The sequence below is a fragment of the Gadus macrocephalus genome, chromosome 16 (assembly GCF_031168955.1).
Source record: "Gadus macrocephalus chromosome 16, ASM3116895v1".
Taxonomy (NCBI): domain Eukaryota; kingdom Metazoa; phylum Chordata; class Actinopteri; order Gadiformes; family Gadidae; genus Gadus; species Gadus macrocephalus.
Window position 1 is genome coordinate 22,550,001 of NC_082397.1, and position 18,395 is coordinate 22,568,395.

An 18,395-nucleotide genomic window follows, 5' to 3' on the forward strand; every position below is an offset into this window, starting at 1 on the left:
AACAATAAGGAGAGTCCAGGCATCCAGTCGCAGTCACCACAACACAGAATAACCATACTGGAATGTAGAATGCTGCCAATTTAGTAACACCCGAACAAGGACGAACAACCACGCATCGTTACAATCAGAAACGTTATCATGATCAGACAGACATCATCCACATCAAAACCGGTGTGTCATTGCGGTGCTTCTGTCAAACTGTGCGCCTATGGTTGGGTTTTTTAAAGTGTTTTTTGAGACAAGTCCAACTTTATTATTTATATTTCAAGGCTATCCTATTAAAGTCTACTGGTAACGTAATTAGAAATTACAAATTTAGTATCATGATTTGTATGACAGTCAGCAAAATCTCTGGTTTGCATCAAGACAATTCTTGGAATATTATAACAAAAAAAGCCTTGCTAAACCCAATTCGCAAAGCAAGCATTTTGTAATCAACCGCTGGGTGATGGAGCGGAGGCTGGGTCATGGAGGAGGCTGGTTGATGGAGGAGGCTGGATAATGGAGGTGGTGGTGGTGGTGGTGGTGACCGCAAGGTATAAGCGCGCCTCTGTCTGAAGGCTCTTCTCGTGTGGTGGTGGAAAAACGACATAAGTTTCTGTATTAGATGAAGTCATTTGTTACGGCTCCCGGTTGTCATGGTTACAACCCAGAGAGGGCGCTGCGGAGGCGCGTTCCACGTACGATGACGCAGGGCGGGGGCGTGCCCGCGATCGGCGCTGCGCAAGGCGGCTGGTTGTTGTTCCCGCAGCAGAGAGGCGAGAAGATGGCGGCCGTGTCAAGCGGAGCAGTCGGGTCCGCTGCGGCCGGGATCACGCATTCTACCCGGCCGGCCAACGCGAACATGGGCTCCCAGAACCGAGCACAGCCGTCCTCTGGGATCAACAACGCCAATCGAGGAGCCACTCCAGCGGCCGGGTGCGTCACCAATCCCGGCCACCCTTCGGCCACCAGGCCACCCCCGGCCCGGGTGGGCTACTACGAGATAGAGCGGACCATCGGCAAGGGGAATTTCGCGGTTGTTAAACTAGCCACACACATCATTACCAAAGCGAAGGTAAGACGGAAATGGCAAACGATTAATATCAAGCTGTCATGGTTTTGACTCCAGCCTCTCGACTGGTGCAGCGGTCCTATGGCTGTCTACCCGGGGATGACGCTGGGCCTTCGGCTCTAGAAGAGACACACAACGGGGTAGCCTGCTCTTGATTACACCGCTCCTCAGTGCGGGGGAGTCAAGTCGAGTCAGGGTGTCGGTGCCTTACCAGCTATTCCTCTCCAATACACATTTCTTAACATGAGGGCTAGGATGGCTGAATGGTCATCTATATGCAAGGAAAACACATTAAGGCCTGCGGTTGATGTGTGGCAAAGCGCGGCAGAGGACGGGGAGAAGGGTACTGACGGAAATGAAAAAGAGCAGAGGAGAGGGGGATCCGATTGGGAGACTAGGCTAATAGAAGCTAGCATAGCTTATTTGCTAACAAGTTGCCTAGCTGGCTAGTTTTAATTATAATTTAACAGTTAAGTGTGGAGGTAAACACCAGGTTTGGAGTTTGAGGGTTAACTGAGGAATCAAGTCAACGGTGCCAAACCGAGTTTAAGGGGAGCACCGATGAGGACACCCAGCAGGACTGTTCATGAGTTGGGAATGGGAATGCATGAAAACAAGGGTCGACTGGGAATAGGACACATTCCAGGTTATACTTGCATTTAGGAAAATTACATTGTTTACTGTGGGAAATATGTTTTTTTCTTAACTGTATGTCCTGTCATGGGTACCATTTTATACTCATTTTCTGCTGTGCCAAGGTAAATACATTTTTCATGACATATTAATGACAATATTGGTGGTATTTTTCGAGCAGATTTTTCTTCATGCAAACAATACTTCCATAGATGAACATCTATAGATGGTTGTCACTGTGCAATCTGATTTTGCCACAACTAATTCAACCGGGGCAACCGATGTGTTATTTGTCAACTCAGGTCTTTATTTATTGTTCAGAGATTAGACCCATTTGGTGTTGGAGGTCTATATTACACAATATCAATAGCCAACATGAAGATTTCCCCATAAAATTAGGTGATGTTTTGGTAGCCTGATTGTTATTCATGGTATATAAATTGTCCCTCCGCCAACAGTGGGTTAGATAACATGTCTTACTGTATGATGGCCCTTTCGAAGCCACCATGAGTTTGATAGCTGCACCACTACTGGCATGTTTTTGAATACAAGTCTACTTGCTGTTTCTAGATCACTGCTGTGATATCATGCAGCCATTAGAATAATGAGCCCTCTGTTGACAACTTCTCTGGTCACTGTGGACATCACTTGTGATAGTTGTTGAGCTAAAACATGCATAATTAACAGCCGTACATCGAGCCCACAGACACACTGCCCGTGCAGTGTGTCACCCGATTATGGTGTGTCATCGCAGCGGAGCACTTGGGCTCTGTGTGTCTTCCCTTGTTGACATATACACAGAGGAATTGTTTTTCACAGCCTAGACCCCCGAGCAAACCTCTCATTTTACTTCTGTGGTAGTTTATGAAGCTGAAACAAATTTGGGCCAACCATAGGGCTGCTTGATTATGGGAAAAATCATAATCACGATTATTTTGGTAAACATTGAAATCACGATTATTCAAACGATTATTTTTGAGTTTGAAAACATGTATTTATTCAACATGTCTCTCCCAAAAAAAAAATTTGTCAAAAAGAAACGGTTCCAATCTAAAAGGATCTAAAGATGTGTGTCCAGCTGTTCTGCCCTTTCTATAAATCATTAAAAAAAAATGCTAGCCAGCCATCGCCACCAAGTCACCGTTCACCTGGGCTGGAACAGTTAATATCATTATGCTTATGTTTGTGAGGATGTTGTGGTGTTGCCTAAGCTGTTTTGACCTATGCAAATACAGCCCACGAGTGCAACGTTTGGCCAAAGTATAATGTCAATGGAAACTTGGTGACATTGTGAATGTGTTTGCTATTAAAGCTTCACTAATTCCCGATTCCCTTCTCCGATGAATTTAATTGTCTTGAAGTGTCTTGAATATTTCCTTCTTCTTGTCAGAGCTATCCAATGTATGTATGTGTAAACAAAAGCACATTCAGGCATTTAGGCAGTCCATTGACAGTCAATCGCTGGAGCCACCCAGTAACGTTTAATCTCTGGCTGCTAAAGGCGGCGTGATGGCAAAAGGGCAGAAAAGAAAAGCGGGAGAAGAGAGGCAGGCAGGGAGAATGAAAGACAGCCCTTGTCGTCTGTCGGCGGTCACCAGCAGCACACCAGTCAGCTCATGATTCAGCTCATGATTGCCCGTGAATCTCAGAAAGAAAAGGAGTCTGCTTTCACATGAAGCAGGCGTGGATGTTTATTAAGGCTTCTCCAAATCAACCTTGTTTGCCTGGCTCTTAACGGCATATCATTCATAATGACATAATGTAGGTGTTGACCAATGAACACAACCAAAAATTGCCAAGCGCATCTCCTTTCTCTCCCTTGTGGGATTGAAGATCGTGACCTCCTGCCTTTCAGCAACACATGGCATCTACATGTCTATCAAGACATAGAGATGCCTGAAACTAAAAAGCAACGTGCTACATTTGGTCCTCATTGACTCCCTTTGCTACTCAACAGATAATTTCATTTTATGTGATCTATTCAAAGGACAAGGCTGGCGTAATCCTACATTTTTATTATAATTATCCATTGACGATGTCTATAATGAGGTCATTACAAGCAAGAATTATTGGGAGGCAGATTCTTTCGGGGGGTGTTGATGTCCCTTGATTCTCACAAACGCTCATTCTCTCAGACATCCAGTGGCAGACTTGGCTGGCATGTGGGCCATTATTGATGTCGCAATAGTGAAAGTCTGTCTTCTTAAGACAAAGGTCAACTAGTGTAGGTCACAGTGTCGGTACAACCACTATGAGGTAGAGGCACGAAGTGTAAGCCTATTTAAGGGCTTACTGGCTGCCTGGGTAATGCATATTACAGTCTCCTTGGATCTTAACACACACACACACACACACACACACACACACACACACACACACACACACACACACACACACACACACACACACACACACACACACACACACACACACACACACACACACACACACACACACACACACACACACGTCATGATTTGGATAAAGCCCATTGCTTAATGTGTCAGGAGTTAATACAAGGCTGGCAATGGCATATCACCAATGCAAATGTGAAGCCATACAACCCACATGTCGGATATGTGTCACGTCAAAGGGACAAAAAGGGTCTGTGTATTCTAATAACCTGAGAGTGAGATAACCTGCACGGGGAACATAATGGATTTGATCATCCTATCTATGAACTTGTATCAGGGGTTGTATGAAAACCAAATCTACTACCAGATAGTACTGACATTGTCATGCCAGTGCCTGCCTGGTAGATGGCTTGTAAATCTGTGAACATTGAGCATCTTAAGATACCAAAAAAGCAAATTCCGAAAGGGCACCATGATAAGTTAATTGTTCTCATCAGTGTACACTAAAAACCAACTCTGACTTATGTGTACAACTTGGTCAATGGCCCAAATTTGACTACAATATTAAAACGGCAGTTTAAATTGCTCCGGTTTAATGGGTGATCTCATTCTGTCTTGATAAACATATCTTTAAATACGTTTGTAAATGTCATATGAAATTCATTATCCTGAGTCGTGTTGTTTTTGGTCCAACCTCTACTACCATCCCTAGACGACGTGATTTGCAGTCAAACCTTTAACAGATAAACGGTGATGCAAAGCAATACATTGGGCTTTTGCGTTTGCTATTCTTGTAGTTTTATCAAAGTGGTTTGTGGCTGTTAACGCTCACTCAGTATTGGTTAATAAACACTGTATGGATCGTGAGAGGATTCGGCTGCATCTGTGGGGCCATATTTAAATGGTCCAAAACATGGTCATTTGAATAGGGCTGCACGGTATTCGGAATGCATGAGTATTTAATGCAGTTGTCGGGTGATGTGGTGAGATCACCAGAGCAGACAATCTGCTAGCATTTTACTGCCAGTATTTCCTTTTTTAGTTTTTGCCTATTCATTTTCCTTACGAGTCATCCTGCCAATTGGCCAGATGAGGTTTTCTGATGCATGTGATTCAAGGTAGTGGCAATGTAGATTTCTATATTCTGACTAGCAAAAATTGTGACTCAATCCTGACTAATATACATTTGTCAGAAAAATCGACGTGTCAGAAATAAGGATAACTCATAGAAAAAAACGGTGTGTGTGGACTATAACTCTTATGTATATATTAGGGCTGTAACGATACACAAATTCACGATTCGGTTTGTATCACGATTTTTGACCCACGGTTCGATACATCCCACGATTCTTTTAAATTTAAAAAGCATTTTATTTAAACAACACTTAAATACCAATTATCTTATGTAACATTTAATAACAAATAATTTGGAACACTGAACAGATTTGAACCGAAAGAATACTATTAAAGTATAGCTAAATTAATAAAGAAATAACCAAAGATTGCAGTTGGAGGATGCTTTTTGCTGGTAGGCATAATAGGGCCCCTTTAACTGTTTGGTTGGTTTATTCAAATATCCTTATTAGCGCTTCTTATTAGGCTATGTAGCTTAAATAATGACATAATCAGGCCGTATAGAATGCAACATGTTTAATAGCCTAACTTTCAATAGATGAGGAAAAACATGAACGTCGCAATAACGAGGCATAGTGTTACGAGTAGCATATGTGTGTGCGGGAGAATGGCAGTGTGCGTATGCGTGTGTGAGTGACGTCAGCGAGTGAGTGGACGAGCGAGGAGAGCGAGCGGTAGCGCGTGTGTCTAGTGAAGAAGCGAACGAGTCCGGTAGAATAAAGTACCCATCCTGTCAATAATCGGTGGCCGCTTCATTCCGACCTATAAGCAGACAAACTGCCAGTCAAATCACACAAAACAATAGAGACAGGATCACACAGGCAATTTTTTTCGCGCTTGGCCCACTCTGGATAAATGTCGTTCATATCGCATATGAGGACTTCGACGGCTGTGGAGAAATGCAATCCTCCGTAGCCACGGAGAGCTGTGATCACAGAGATCTCGTCACATATTTACGGCCTCGATAGGAGGGGGCGCTGTCAGCAGACTATTATTTAGACAAATTATTAGCAAATTTCAATCGGACAATTTGACCGAAGAGTTAGAAAGGGCATATCGCGCTTCTGCCTTCTCACACCGCGAGACAGGTTCGTGGCTTTGAGTATCGCGATTTTCGGTTTGATACGCGTATCGTTACAGCCCTAGTATATATATGTATGTATGTGTATACATTTTTATATGCATATATTTATGTATGTGTATACATTTTTATATATATTTATATATATATGTGTGTGTGTATGAATATATGTATGAATATATAAATATATGTATAAATATATATATGTATGTGTATACATTTATATACATATATCCTTAATGTAATGTTTTATATCATTTGCAATCTATAATGTGGACTTCACAGTCCATAGAGAAGAATGAAACATATTTTTAGAAATACGCCAGACAGATAAAGGTGTGTTTATAGCTCGTCACGTTTGACATTGTGTGTGCTGATCTTACTATGGGTTTGTAACAGAAAGCGCCAAAATCATATTTTCACTAGATTGCTTTCGACAGGAGTAACTGACTTTATAATCGTAATTTGTAGAATTATTCGTTTGCTTACCTTCGGCCATTAAAAGTAGATCCTACGAGTGAACATTGCATAAATGTTAACAGTTAAGCGATTAAATCCAATTGCTCATTCTAGGATGTGTGCTCTTTAATGGCTGGAGGAAGACTGTGGGCTCGTTCAGTTGAATTATCTAGCAAACAGACATTAGAAACAGCCAGGTTTAGGTGTATTAGGCTTTTGAGTCAGGTTCTACAATTGGGCTGTCATCAGCTGTGTTATTGAAACTTCAATCATGACTAATGTAATGGCAATACTGCAATATGTGACGATTCATATTTAAGTATGTTATTATTTTTCTGATTTTTGAATGAGCAGGTTTGCTCTTTTAGATTGCCTTTTTCTGATACACATTGCCACAACAGTAGATGATTAGCAAGAAGCTACATGGTTTTCAAAATAACATCAGGCACTGAACTACTTCACTCAATATTGCTTTACTCAGCAGTAGATTGGCAAGATTAATTATTTTAAATGGTTTTCAACACATTTTCTCCTCAGGGAAAAAAACAACAACAAATGAAATTACCTTTGTGTACTAATGTATTAATAATCGAATGACCCGTTCCAACTATATATATTTTGAATATTCTATACATTATGACACACACACACGCGCGCACACACACACAACCCTCCATAATGCCATGCCCACAGGGGGGTGAGCATATTTGGTGAAACATGGCGCAGGGTGGCATGCGCTGACCTGTCTGAGCGGAAGCAGGACTCTCTTGTCTGTCTGTGTCAATGTCTCTTATTTCTCCAATGCTGTAGGCAAGAGATGGAGGAGGAGGAGGAGGGCTAGATTAACAGATTTATTGTATTTGTGTGTGTAGAATTGTGCAGCTCTGTGCCTATGCCTACAGTAGACTTGCACACAAACGCGCGCACACACAAGCGCGTGGTGATTTCTTGTAGGGAATATATTATGACTTAAGCTTTGTGTGTGTGTGTGTGTGTGTGTGTGATCGTCACCACCACTGTGGTGGTGTGCTCTCGTCACCAGGCCAGCTCAGCTGCTGTGCTGGGGCTCTTGTGAAGAGAAAACACCAAGCACTGATTACTGCCCAGTAGGCTGTCCCCAGCGATTTGATACGTTTAAGATTCAGAGCCCAGATTATATTCAGAATGGAGTGTAAAGTAGGAGTAGTGACTCATGACGGATCATCTGCAGGTCTGTAGAAAAACAGACTACGGTCCCAAACTACTGGGAGCAATGCAGCATAGGCATTTTCTGTATTTTGTCTGTAGCCTTGCCTATCTGTGCATGTGCTCTCAGTTTGTGTGTTCTGCCCCTATAACCCCTTTTTAATGTCCTTAGGCAATTCCAGTTGCGTCATTCGCACACATGCACACACACGCATGTATATGTTTATCATCAGGACAAAGCCAGCGGCTGCATGTTTCTTCTTGGGTGCGTGTGTGACGTCAATATCAACGGCACTGGCTGTTGTTAGCAGCAACGGTGTGTGTTGTCAAGGAAAAGCCGCTTCATTGAAGTCACACTCATTTCCATGGTGATAGTGGGGGGGGTTTAGACCCTCTCCTCCTCGGTCCCTGTGTTGGATGGTGCTGGTTCATCATTGTCAGTTGTTTATGGAACCAAATGATCCAAAATGGCTTGCCTTAACACGTCAGTAAAACTATTTTGCATAGCTGTAAGGGTAATATGTTCAACACTCACTCACTATTTAACTAATCATCACACATTTCCACTTTTCCCGGCAATCTTCAGATGTTTTGCATAACGCATACCTTATTATTTGTATGGGTTCTCATATTTTAAGTAGATTAGACACCATCACCAGTTTTCACATTGTGGACTCTCCTTCATGGGCAAGTCAGAACCTCATCCCACTTGTAAAAGCCACAATAAGTTGTGAATAATTGGTAAGTGTTTGGATGCATGGTTTCACAGGTTAAAATATGTTCATATGCCCTCTGTTACAACAATAATTTACCACACCGTAGGGCGAACTCCTCATAGTCTACTTGATTAGTCGGGGGACTCTTGGCCGTTTGTTTGTAGGTCGAGTCGTCCCGTTTGCTGTTAAAAGCACGTGCTGTCATCGTTATTATAGTTTCAAGGGTTCATTGTTGTTGAAAGTGAAACGGGTTTGTTGGCCAACCTTTACCGGCTGACTAATAGGTGGAGTTCCCCTGCATGTGTAAAGGTTTTACAATAACGCCGGCCCACCAGGGAAGCCCCGACATCACAGTGTACTTACTGTACTTACTCTACTGCTGTGTATTTAAAGAATCACACATCTCAATAGGAGTTTGAAAGTATTTTTTAAAGAAAGATATTGGCTATTCAACAGATAATCACGCTCTGAATGACAGCGATCTGACGGTCTCGTCTGTCTAGCCGTGTAAACCTGCTAATAGAGCCATCGTTGGGTCAATTTCTTGACAATATCGGCGAATTGCAAAGTACCCTGCCATAGACTGCAGCCTAACCAAAATGCAATATTTAATTTGATACGTCTCATTTTTCAAAATTTCCTCAGAGAATATAATATAAATATTACAGGGTGGAAATGTATCCTGCGATAACTGCAACAGTAAGAAGTAGATATTAAAAAACAACACTCTGGTGTGTGTGTGTGTGAGGCAGATAGACTTCCTACAGTACACTGCCTTTCGTTACATTGATTTGCCCATAAAAAAAACGTGCATGCTTGTAGGGCTGCTCGGTTATTGAAAAAATCATAATCACGATTATTATGGTCAATATTGAAATCACGATTATTTTTGAGTTTGAAAACATGCTGTTTAGTCAGCTTATCTCTCTGATTGCTCATTTAACAATATAAAAATAATAAAAATAATTGTGTAAAATTTTAGCGGAGTGAGACGAGGGGGGGGGATTTCGCGATTGCTGCTTCGGGTATCCTGCTGCTTCGGGTTTTCCTTTTGTATGCGCATTGAGAGGAGGAGCGGGCGAATCCACTGTCAGTGCGTGTGCATGTATCAGTGATACGCTGGTTGATCCAAAAAGTGGTAGTGTACCCGCGCACCCTCGGCATGTATGCGCACCATCGGCATGTATGCGCACTCGCTCGCACACGTCTCTGTGCGTGTGCGAGCGAGAATGACGGGGAGAAAGAGTGCTATGCAGAGTTGAATGAACGGAACAATGTGTTATTGCAAATAAAATAAAAGTCAATTTGTGGCGCCACACATTGGTCTATGTATGGGAAACACTGTACAGATATGTATCCAGCTTTTCTGTAAAAAAAATGTTTTAGCAATGAAATCAGATTCAGGATTCTTTGCTATCAAAAAACGTGGACTGCAAATCATCTTTCGTTCTTAATTGTTGGATTACCACACATAACACTCAACGCCTTTATTTGCATGAATGGATTTGGTAAAGCTGAAATGCTGAGGCCATAGGGTGGGGACATTTGGAGAAGTGCATGTTTACCATCTCCCACGTTTTTTGGAAATTGCCTGTGAAGCTGAGAATGTTGAGTCTTTGTTGATATTGATATGATTCTTTCAATAGCGGATTGAATTGGGTTACTTTTTTGAGGAGGTGTTGGCGTTATAAATGCTTTCCAGCATTGATTCCACTGCAGCAGGAGCTTGCTCCACAGGTGACGCTACAAAACCACTGTCCTCATGGAGGGAAGCCGTGAAGACACACACACACTCTCACTCGCACACTCATTCCTGAGTCATCAACACAACGCGCACAAACAGAAAATGGGTCCAGCGGCATGCTGACTCACGCTGGTGGTTGGGTATTCATGTGCGCTCCTGTATGTGTCTTGTTTTACATTTAGGCATATGTACGGTACACATGGCGTCTCACAATCGCTCTGCTTGTGCTGCCCTGCGCCTTATCTTTTGGATGATGCCCTGTGATGTCTTTACTGACTTAGTGTCTGACGCAGACCTAGCACACCCCAGCACTGCCTTTTGAAAAGGCCTGTAAAGTTTGCTTGGACGCCATTTTGGATTTTTATAGAAAGCGGTTAAAGTCAGCTCTTGTGTGTCATATTATTTAATATGGTCATTTGGATCCTTCATTCTAAAAATGAATCAGTCATCTACTGTATATGTTTCCGCTCCACAGAATGATTCTCTTGGAGAGCGTTCTGCCTATGCTCACGATGCCTTCCTCCGGTCCTCATTGAGTCTACTCATTCATTAGTTCATATTTCATTTTATGGCTTCTTCAATTGCTCACTGTGCTAAATTAAGTTCCCCGGCTCAAGCTCTTGGAGTACTATGTCCAGCAACGGTCGGTACATTTGTCTGCAAGGCTCGGGTACCCCTGGCAAATTCCCAATTTAACAAGAATGGCATCTGTTTTAATTGCCAGCAGGTTTTTTTCGATTCGCCAAACTTTAAGCCATCTACATTCTTTATTCAAAAGTTGAATATTTCCGTGCCTCTCCCAGTATGCACGCCACTGTGACAAACACTTGATTGTCAAGTGTCAAACCTAGCATCGTGTGAATGGCGCTGCGGAAATTCCACTTGGCTCAGCTGGTCGGGGCTCTCCAATGACCAGACGGGCGGTTTGCTTGGTGACTTCCTATAAGCCAAGGGAGCAAATGAGAACCACGGCTCAGGGTTCCCCCCAGAAAAGCCTTTGGGCCCAGTGTCTTGATGTGTGTTTGGCGTGGGCCAGTGACAGACTGATGGCAGCAAAGGCTGGGTCCTATGGTTTCTGAGATAACAGAATTGCAGACGGAATTGTGAATGTATAGAGGCTGACACCGATTCCATAGTGCACTACTTCATTAAAGGTTGGGTATGGGATTTGCGAAACGCCAGCAGATTTTGAAAATACACAACTCAAATGGTCCTACCCCCTCTCCTTCAACGCTGACTCTGACTCCACCCATTCCAAGTACATGGACGCGCAATCATGCACGAGCGAACACAGATGCACGAGAGCGAGCCATTAGCTAGTTAGCTAGCTCCAGTAGCTACCGCAGGATAACAACAAACAGAAGCTTGCTCTGAGTCACAAGCTTTGAGCACGTGCACGAAGGGGTCACGCGCGGGGAGCTGGGGAGGGGGAGTGCAGTACGACCGTTTGATTGACGTATTTACTGTCAAATGCCACTCGGTGGGTCTGGAAATCATTGGCTGGAGTTTTTTGAGCCCCGCCCGTTCCACAGATGATTGACGTTTAATTTTCATGTCAGTACTACTAACTCAGTGGCTGTAAGTGGGTTATGATGAGGATTTCATTTTGCAAAAATGGCCAAAAAAGAGAATTCCATATCCAACCTTTAAGTCAGTGTTGAGAGCTAACGGGAGTTGTAAAAAGTATGACTACGTCATATTGTTGTGCATAAGTAATTGATAAAAAAAGAACTTAAATACAATTAATTGATATCAGATTGAACAGAATAACAATAATATTATTTCACTCCACAAAAATATACACATTTACAGTTATTTAATTTTTTTAATGTTCCATAATACGAATTTAAATCGCCTTGCCTACCCGCATGTGAAATCAAAATGCCGCTGTCAACCTTAGAGGTTGTTTCCCTGCTCAATAACTGTAATAAGGTTTCGTAGAGAGTTTGGATTCCAAAATTAAACTCTTGCAATGTGACTGCACACGTCATCAAAAAGCACCTATAATCCCTCAGCGAGGTGAAATTAAAAATCCCCTTCTCACGCCGACTGCTATCGAGATGAATGATCAGCACATGACGGGTAATTATAGGTCTATGATGGTGGGTTACCACTATGGATGATCAATACATATAACCGATAGAGATATTGGTCTATGTAGTATTTCACTATGGATGCAGTAACACAGTGTTGAGGAACGTCTATAGGCTGTTACCTCCGACATGTCCTAGAACTTGCACAATGTCCATGTGACGTTGTCAAAGATGTGCATTTGATTGGTTTAACAGATCTATTCGCTGGCTAGAGCCGTAAAAAATCGATCTTGATGCGAGTAAAATTAATGCTTTTTTCGCAGAAAAGAAATTGTGTTGTATGTGTCCCCCATTCAACCCAATGATTTATTATAATTATATTGTCGTGTGAAAACATGGCAACGAACCATTGCGTTCAATGTAATAGTGCTTAACAAGATAAGTCACGTGTCGGTGCTCTCCATCACTATGGACAACGTGATAGGAGGCGGCGTTAAGATGATATCATGTTGGCCTGGGCTTAAGGCCTAAGGCTGACAGTCCACTTGGGGGGTTACCCTGCAGGGAGAGCAGGGAGCGTTTCCTGTTGAAGCCAGTGGATCTGGCAGCCCATAGCATTTTTGCATGTGGACGGCCCTAACCCTGGCCTTTAAGCCCCTAATAGGCTCCCGGTAGGCCGCTCTCCTCCATGTCACTGGCCTAATCAGGGTGGCCAAGACGCTCACCTCAGACCCCACTTTGACCTAGGCTCAGAGCAGGCCTGGTTTTAATTAATGAGTCAATTACCCTCTCACCGTTTGCTTTTCACTTGCCCCTAAAGAGGGAGAAATTCTTTCAGAGAAATATCTTGTGTGTGTGTGAACCCAACCCAGATCCCTCCCTGGAACATTTTAGGGTCATTGAAGCCAGCTTAGGACAGGACAGTTGTGCCACATATACTGTTGCATAGCAAACGACAAAGAGCCGACCCCTGGGCGGCCACTGGCATAAGTTGACACTGATAAGTTCCACTTCGAGCCTGTTCAAAGTTGTTATTCTGATATCGGTATCGGTGTATTACATCGGCCTTCATGGCGTTGTATGGACGGGGCTCTTTGGGACCAACCAGTTCGCTGTTTTTTTAAGTAAAGATTTGAAAGAATAATTCTATGTAATATTATTGTATTGAATAGTATTTCGCCTACAGTAAGAACCCGAAAATACCCCGTCATGATATTTTTTGACTATCGTAATAATCTATTTATCGACTCGTATGAAAAAGTATATCGTAGTAGAGATTTTTCTGCAACTGCTGTCCGGCGCCGCGTGTCCTCGTCACCATCGACTCCCTCACCTAACCATAATGCCCATCGCTCCCCATTGTGCCATATGGATAAGTATCTGTCGAAACAAACCAATGTTTGTTTACCAGGAACCCAATCAGGAAGCAGGCTCAATGCTCCTTTCATGTGGGCCTCCGGTCCTGACCAATGACGCTCCTCTAACCCAGCGAGGAGACCGGAGCGCATCACCACTTTCCCACCATGTAGTCTGTTTGCTTTTTACATTATGGCATTGTCATATAGCTTTTATTTAATTCAACAATGTACAATATAATGTATGTGTGTGTGTGTGCATCATTTTTGAAAGGGAATAGTGTTGAACCTCTTCTTAAAAGAACAAATGGAGACTCAATGCCACTCTGTTTTGTAGTTTTGCACACGCCAGGCCTCGGTGCCTCTGCCATTTCCTATAAATGTCCCTGATTTGAAGTTGTATGTTTAGAAGCAAGACTCAAGAGTAGATTTCCTTAATGTGTGTGTGTGTGTGTGTGTGTGTGTGTGTGTGTGTGTGTGTGTGTGTGTGTGTGTGTGTGTGTGTGTGTGTGTGTGTGTGTGTGTGTGTGTGTGTGTGTGTGTGTGTGTGTGTGTTTGTGTGTTGTCCCCTGATACCTGCCGAGTTTAACAGATGTAACCCAACAAAGGGAAGTGATTGGGAAATAATAACAAATCACTCCCCGATAAGTGCCAGTACCGGAAATAGATTTCAGGAGCTTAAAATACAGGTATGAATGATGGGAACAAATATGTGTGCGTTCATTGTTGTCTGTACTAAACAAGCCGGCAACCAACTCATGCACACATCTATGCAGACTGTATCCACACACTCCCCCTTATAAGCCAGTAGAGGTAAAAAACATTATGCAAAGAACACACCATTGCTAAGCCAGGTATGTGTGGCGGTCCCGGCCTCTGTGGCCCAATCTTCCCTGTTCCCCTTCACTTTTCACTTCCTGTCTGCAACAGGAAGCCACGTCCACCCTCCCTTGACCTCGCCGTGTGTGCGTGTGTATGCTTGTGTGTGTGTGTGTGTGTGTGTGTGTGTGTGTGTGTGTGTGTGTGTGTGTGTGTGTGTGTGTGTGTGTGTGTGTGTGTGTGTGTGTGTGCGTGCGCATGAGTTCAACACACACACGCACACAAGCAGTAGGAGGACTACTGTGTGTGTGTGTGTGTGTGTGTTGAGCGAGGCACTGTCCCATGACTGCGTCTCCCGGGTTCCTCCCTCTCATACCCTTGCTGGCGGTCTTACTCGGTGCCCGGCCGCCCTGCCAGAGCAGACCATGAGCGTCACTTGATTGAGTCGATAACGACGTCAGCGGCTCGCTAAGTGGCCGAGCAGAGGCGTCCTGTCACACATCATCAACGTCCGCCACTCCGGCCCTGTGGTCCGGGCTCCCGCAGAGTTACGTAAGGGTCACCGGGGGGGCGAGGGCGTTCGGGCCGCATGGTCAGCCAAGGACGGAAAATGATGGGATGCCGTTCAGCAAATCTACACGTCGCTTTTAGTACTCGCTCTCTGACCGTAGAAACAGGACAGTGTGTGCATCATTGTGAATGGATGTTTGACGTTCACATGCTTGAAGCTCAATCTGTGTGCGAAATTCAGTCGTGTGGTGTGTGACAAGGCCCTGATGTGTGTTATTCTTTTTGTCTTCCTTTCCCCTCATCTCTTTCTACCCTTTTTCACATCCACCATTCTATTGCTCTTGTGTATTTTTCATCCCTCTGTTTCCTTCCCGCATGTCACTCCGTCTCTCAACATCCCTCTTTCTCACTCTTGTCTCTCCCTCTGTCTCTGCCTGCAGGTGGCTATAAAGATAGTGGATAAGACTCAGCTGGACGATGAGAACCTCAAGAAGATTTTCAGGGAGGTGCAGATCATGAAGATGTTGAGGCATCCCCACATCATTCGCCTCTACCAGGTTTGTACCCCCAGTGCACGCACTCCCACAGTGCTCTCCCTCCGTGCCCCTGAGCCCGGTGGTCCGGGATGGGGTACGGGTACACCTGTGTTGCCTGAGACTTTTTGTTGAGGCATTTTTTTCCTGGGCTGGTTGTTTGTGTTCTGCCTGTAAGGTTGGTTTGAGCGGCTGTGTGGTATGGACGATAAGTTCAAAAGGTGGAAAGACCTGGGCCTCTTTTGCTGCTGGCCGTGTACAGTGTTTACTGTTAAATGAACCCCTTCACGTCATTAATCACAGCTCATTCTCAAATGAGGTAATTTCTCAAAGGAGCAGTAAGCAATTTGTATCCGTAAACAGCACAATAAGTGGCGGACTAGTTTCATAAAAATGTAACTACGTAGGAAAAAGCTATGATCTCTGTTGTTATAAGGCTAACCCAGTTTAAGGTTTACCCCAATAACCCATTAACAAATTGAATCAGGTCTGCGTGACGCGGTCTAAAGGCAAAACAGCTTGTCAATCTCAGGACCTTAGTTCATAAGCTTCCCTGTGTGACATAAACGTCAGGTCCACACCAGTTCATAAGCCTCTTATGCTCCTTATTCCCGGTTCAAAGCTGTTTCCGCCCAAGGTGTGTCTGGGGGGGATCACTCATCTGATATGTGGAAACTCTTTATTGTCCCTGGACCACTGTACTCTCCCCTGTTTGGGATGTTACATGAAAAAGAAGGTTACTTCAGTCGGTGTTCATACTCCGGAACACCTATTTAACTTGTGTCTTGTTTTGTCAAATGTTTTTTGATAAAACTGAACCCAAATAGAACGGCCTGATTAAAGTCTCTACAATGCGTTTGTATGAGGATAGTGTGTGAGTCAATGCACAATGCATGCTCTCACTTTGGAGTTGGCTCCTCGCTGACCTCCCCGCCGAGCGGAGGGGACCTGAGGTGAGGTGGGAGCCGTTGCGACACACGTCCAGTGTAACAGGAGCCCTCTGTCTGAAACCCTGGCTTTACTGCTGAGCACGGGGCTGGACATGGGGAGGCCTTGGACCACGATGGGGACCCCGTTAGGACAAGCCTTTTCTGTTTAGCTCAGGCGTGTCAATAGTCTCTCTGAAAAATGCACCTACTATTTACTGTTTAAAATATTTGTCAACATAAAGCATAATTTAGCCTGGATCCCTGCTGGTTATTTGGCCTTGCTTGATAGCCCTGCGATGTTTCATGCCCATCCAAACAACAAACACCAACCACTGTATATCCAAGCCACTTCTGTGTAAAATGTTTGATTGGGACTTTGATTGTTCACTGGGACTATTGAAGTTGCTATGAAACTATGGCTGGACGAAATGTACAAAATCTATATTACAATATACTTTTTTTATATCAGCCGATACGATGATTATTACGATATCGGTGGATCAATGACTTGACAGGGTATTTTTTGGTTCTTACTGTAACCTGAATACAATGCAATTACATTAATTGTCAATAATCATTCTTTCAAACTTTTGTACCAGAGAAAAATACAAACTGTTTTATCGAAAAAAATAATGGTTCATGCCTTGCTTCATTACTTGCGCCCCCCTGACAAACTTTAGTCCCCGTCCCCGTCCCCCCCCTCTCCCTCTCTGAGACTTAAAAAATAAGCATGACGTCATCGGCAAACAAACATTAAACAAACACGAGAGCCGTGTCTCTGGGCAGGGACATGTATGAGGGGTGATTACAGCCTATGACTCCCGAAACGTGAACTTCACATCTCTGTTGGTATCCATCTCTTTCAAAACAAGGCTGATCTTATGTACACAGAGTTGAACAGCGCTGCAGGACACAGAAAATGAACAGTGCTCAGAGCTGCCTAGGAATACAAAAAGAGGGAGGAGTGAGGCCAATTAGCGATGTAAACCAGTGGCCAAGAGCTCATCTTCATCCACAGACACACACAGACATACACAAACATCCTTCCGTTATACTGTAAGTGTCCGAGAAGCTTAACACTCTCGGACACGGGCATCAACATCAACCGCCGCGCAGTCGGTAAAATGCTGTAGCGAATAGCAGTTCGCACACAAAGGGGATCATGTGGGTGTGCACTCTTTCAGACATCCATGATTTGGAAACGTTAGTATTTACGGTAGTTTACCTGTGATATAACTAAAAGTTGGTATCCAGACTTTAACAGTAACGATACAACTGCACACACACCATCATGTTATCCCGGAAATTAAATAACCATCGATGACCATGAATAAAGACTGAAATCCACAGTTAACTTTTTCAGTCATTTTGTATTCATCGTTAGACATATCGTGATGTATCGTCATACAAATGTCTAACAATATATATATTATTGCAGAATCGCTGTGTCGCGATATCATCTGTATTGCGTATCGTATCGTAAGGTACCCTGTGATTCCCACCCCTGTTCTTCAGTCAAAGTTGCGTTGCCGTCAGGGGCACTCGTTTAGCTGAACGGCAATAGGAGTACTGGGATTTCCATCCATGTACGGCACTCTGCGTATTGTCTTCTGCTCGACCGCACTGCTCTGACTCAGAGCGCTGGGCAGTCAGTTATTGATGCTGCATAATGTATCTTAAATATCGGAAATGTATTTAAAAAAACATCAACGTGGCAGATTTGAATGTGTATAGTATTAATGTAAATATAAAATGATGGCTTTGCATAATACTATTGAATTACATAATTTTTCCAGTTATATGGCTTATTCGTTTTGTATCTTTTAAGATTGAGATTTTCAATGCTTCAGACCACA

At 43.6% G+C, this 18,395-nt stretch overlaps 1 protein-coding gene across 2 annotated transcripts in view; it reads left to right on the forward strand.

Moving 5' to 3' along the window:
* Window positions 1-726: 726 nt before the first annotated feature.
* Window positions 727-18,395, forward strand: part of sik3 (SIK family kinase 3) — a 43,909-nt gene continuing 26,240 nt past the window's right edge. For both annotated transcript variants that reach the window (XM_060075969.1, XM_060075970.1), the window contains exons 1-2: window positions 727-1,057; window positions 15,518-15,634. In XM_060075969.1, the coding sequence (XP_059931952.1) occupies window positions 767-1,057; window positions 15,518-15,634 (408 nt within the window). In that variant the 5' untranslated portion in view covers window positions 727-766. The remainder of the gene's footprint in view (window positions 1,058-15,517; window positions 15,635-18,395) is intronic.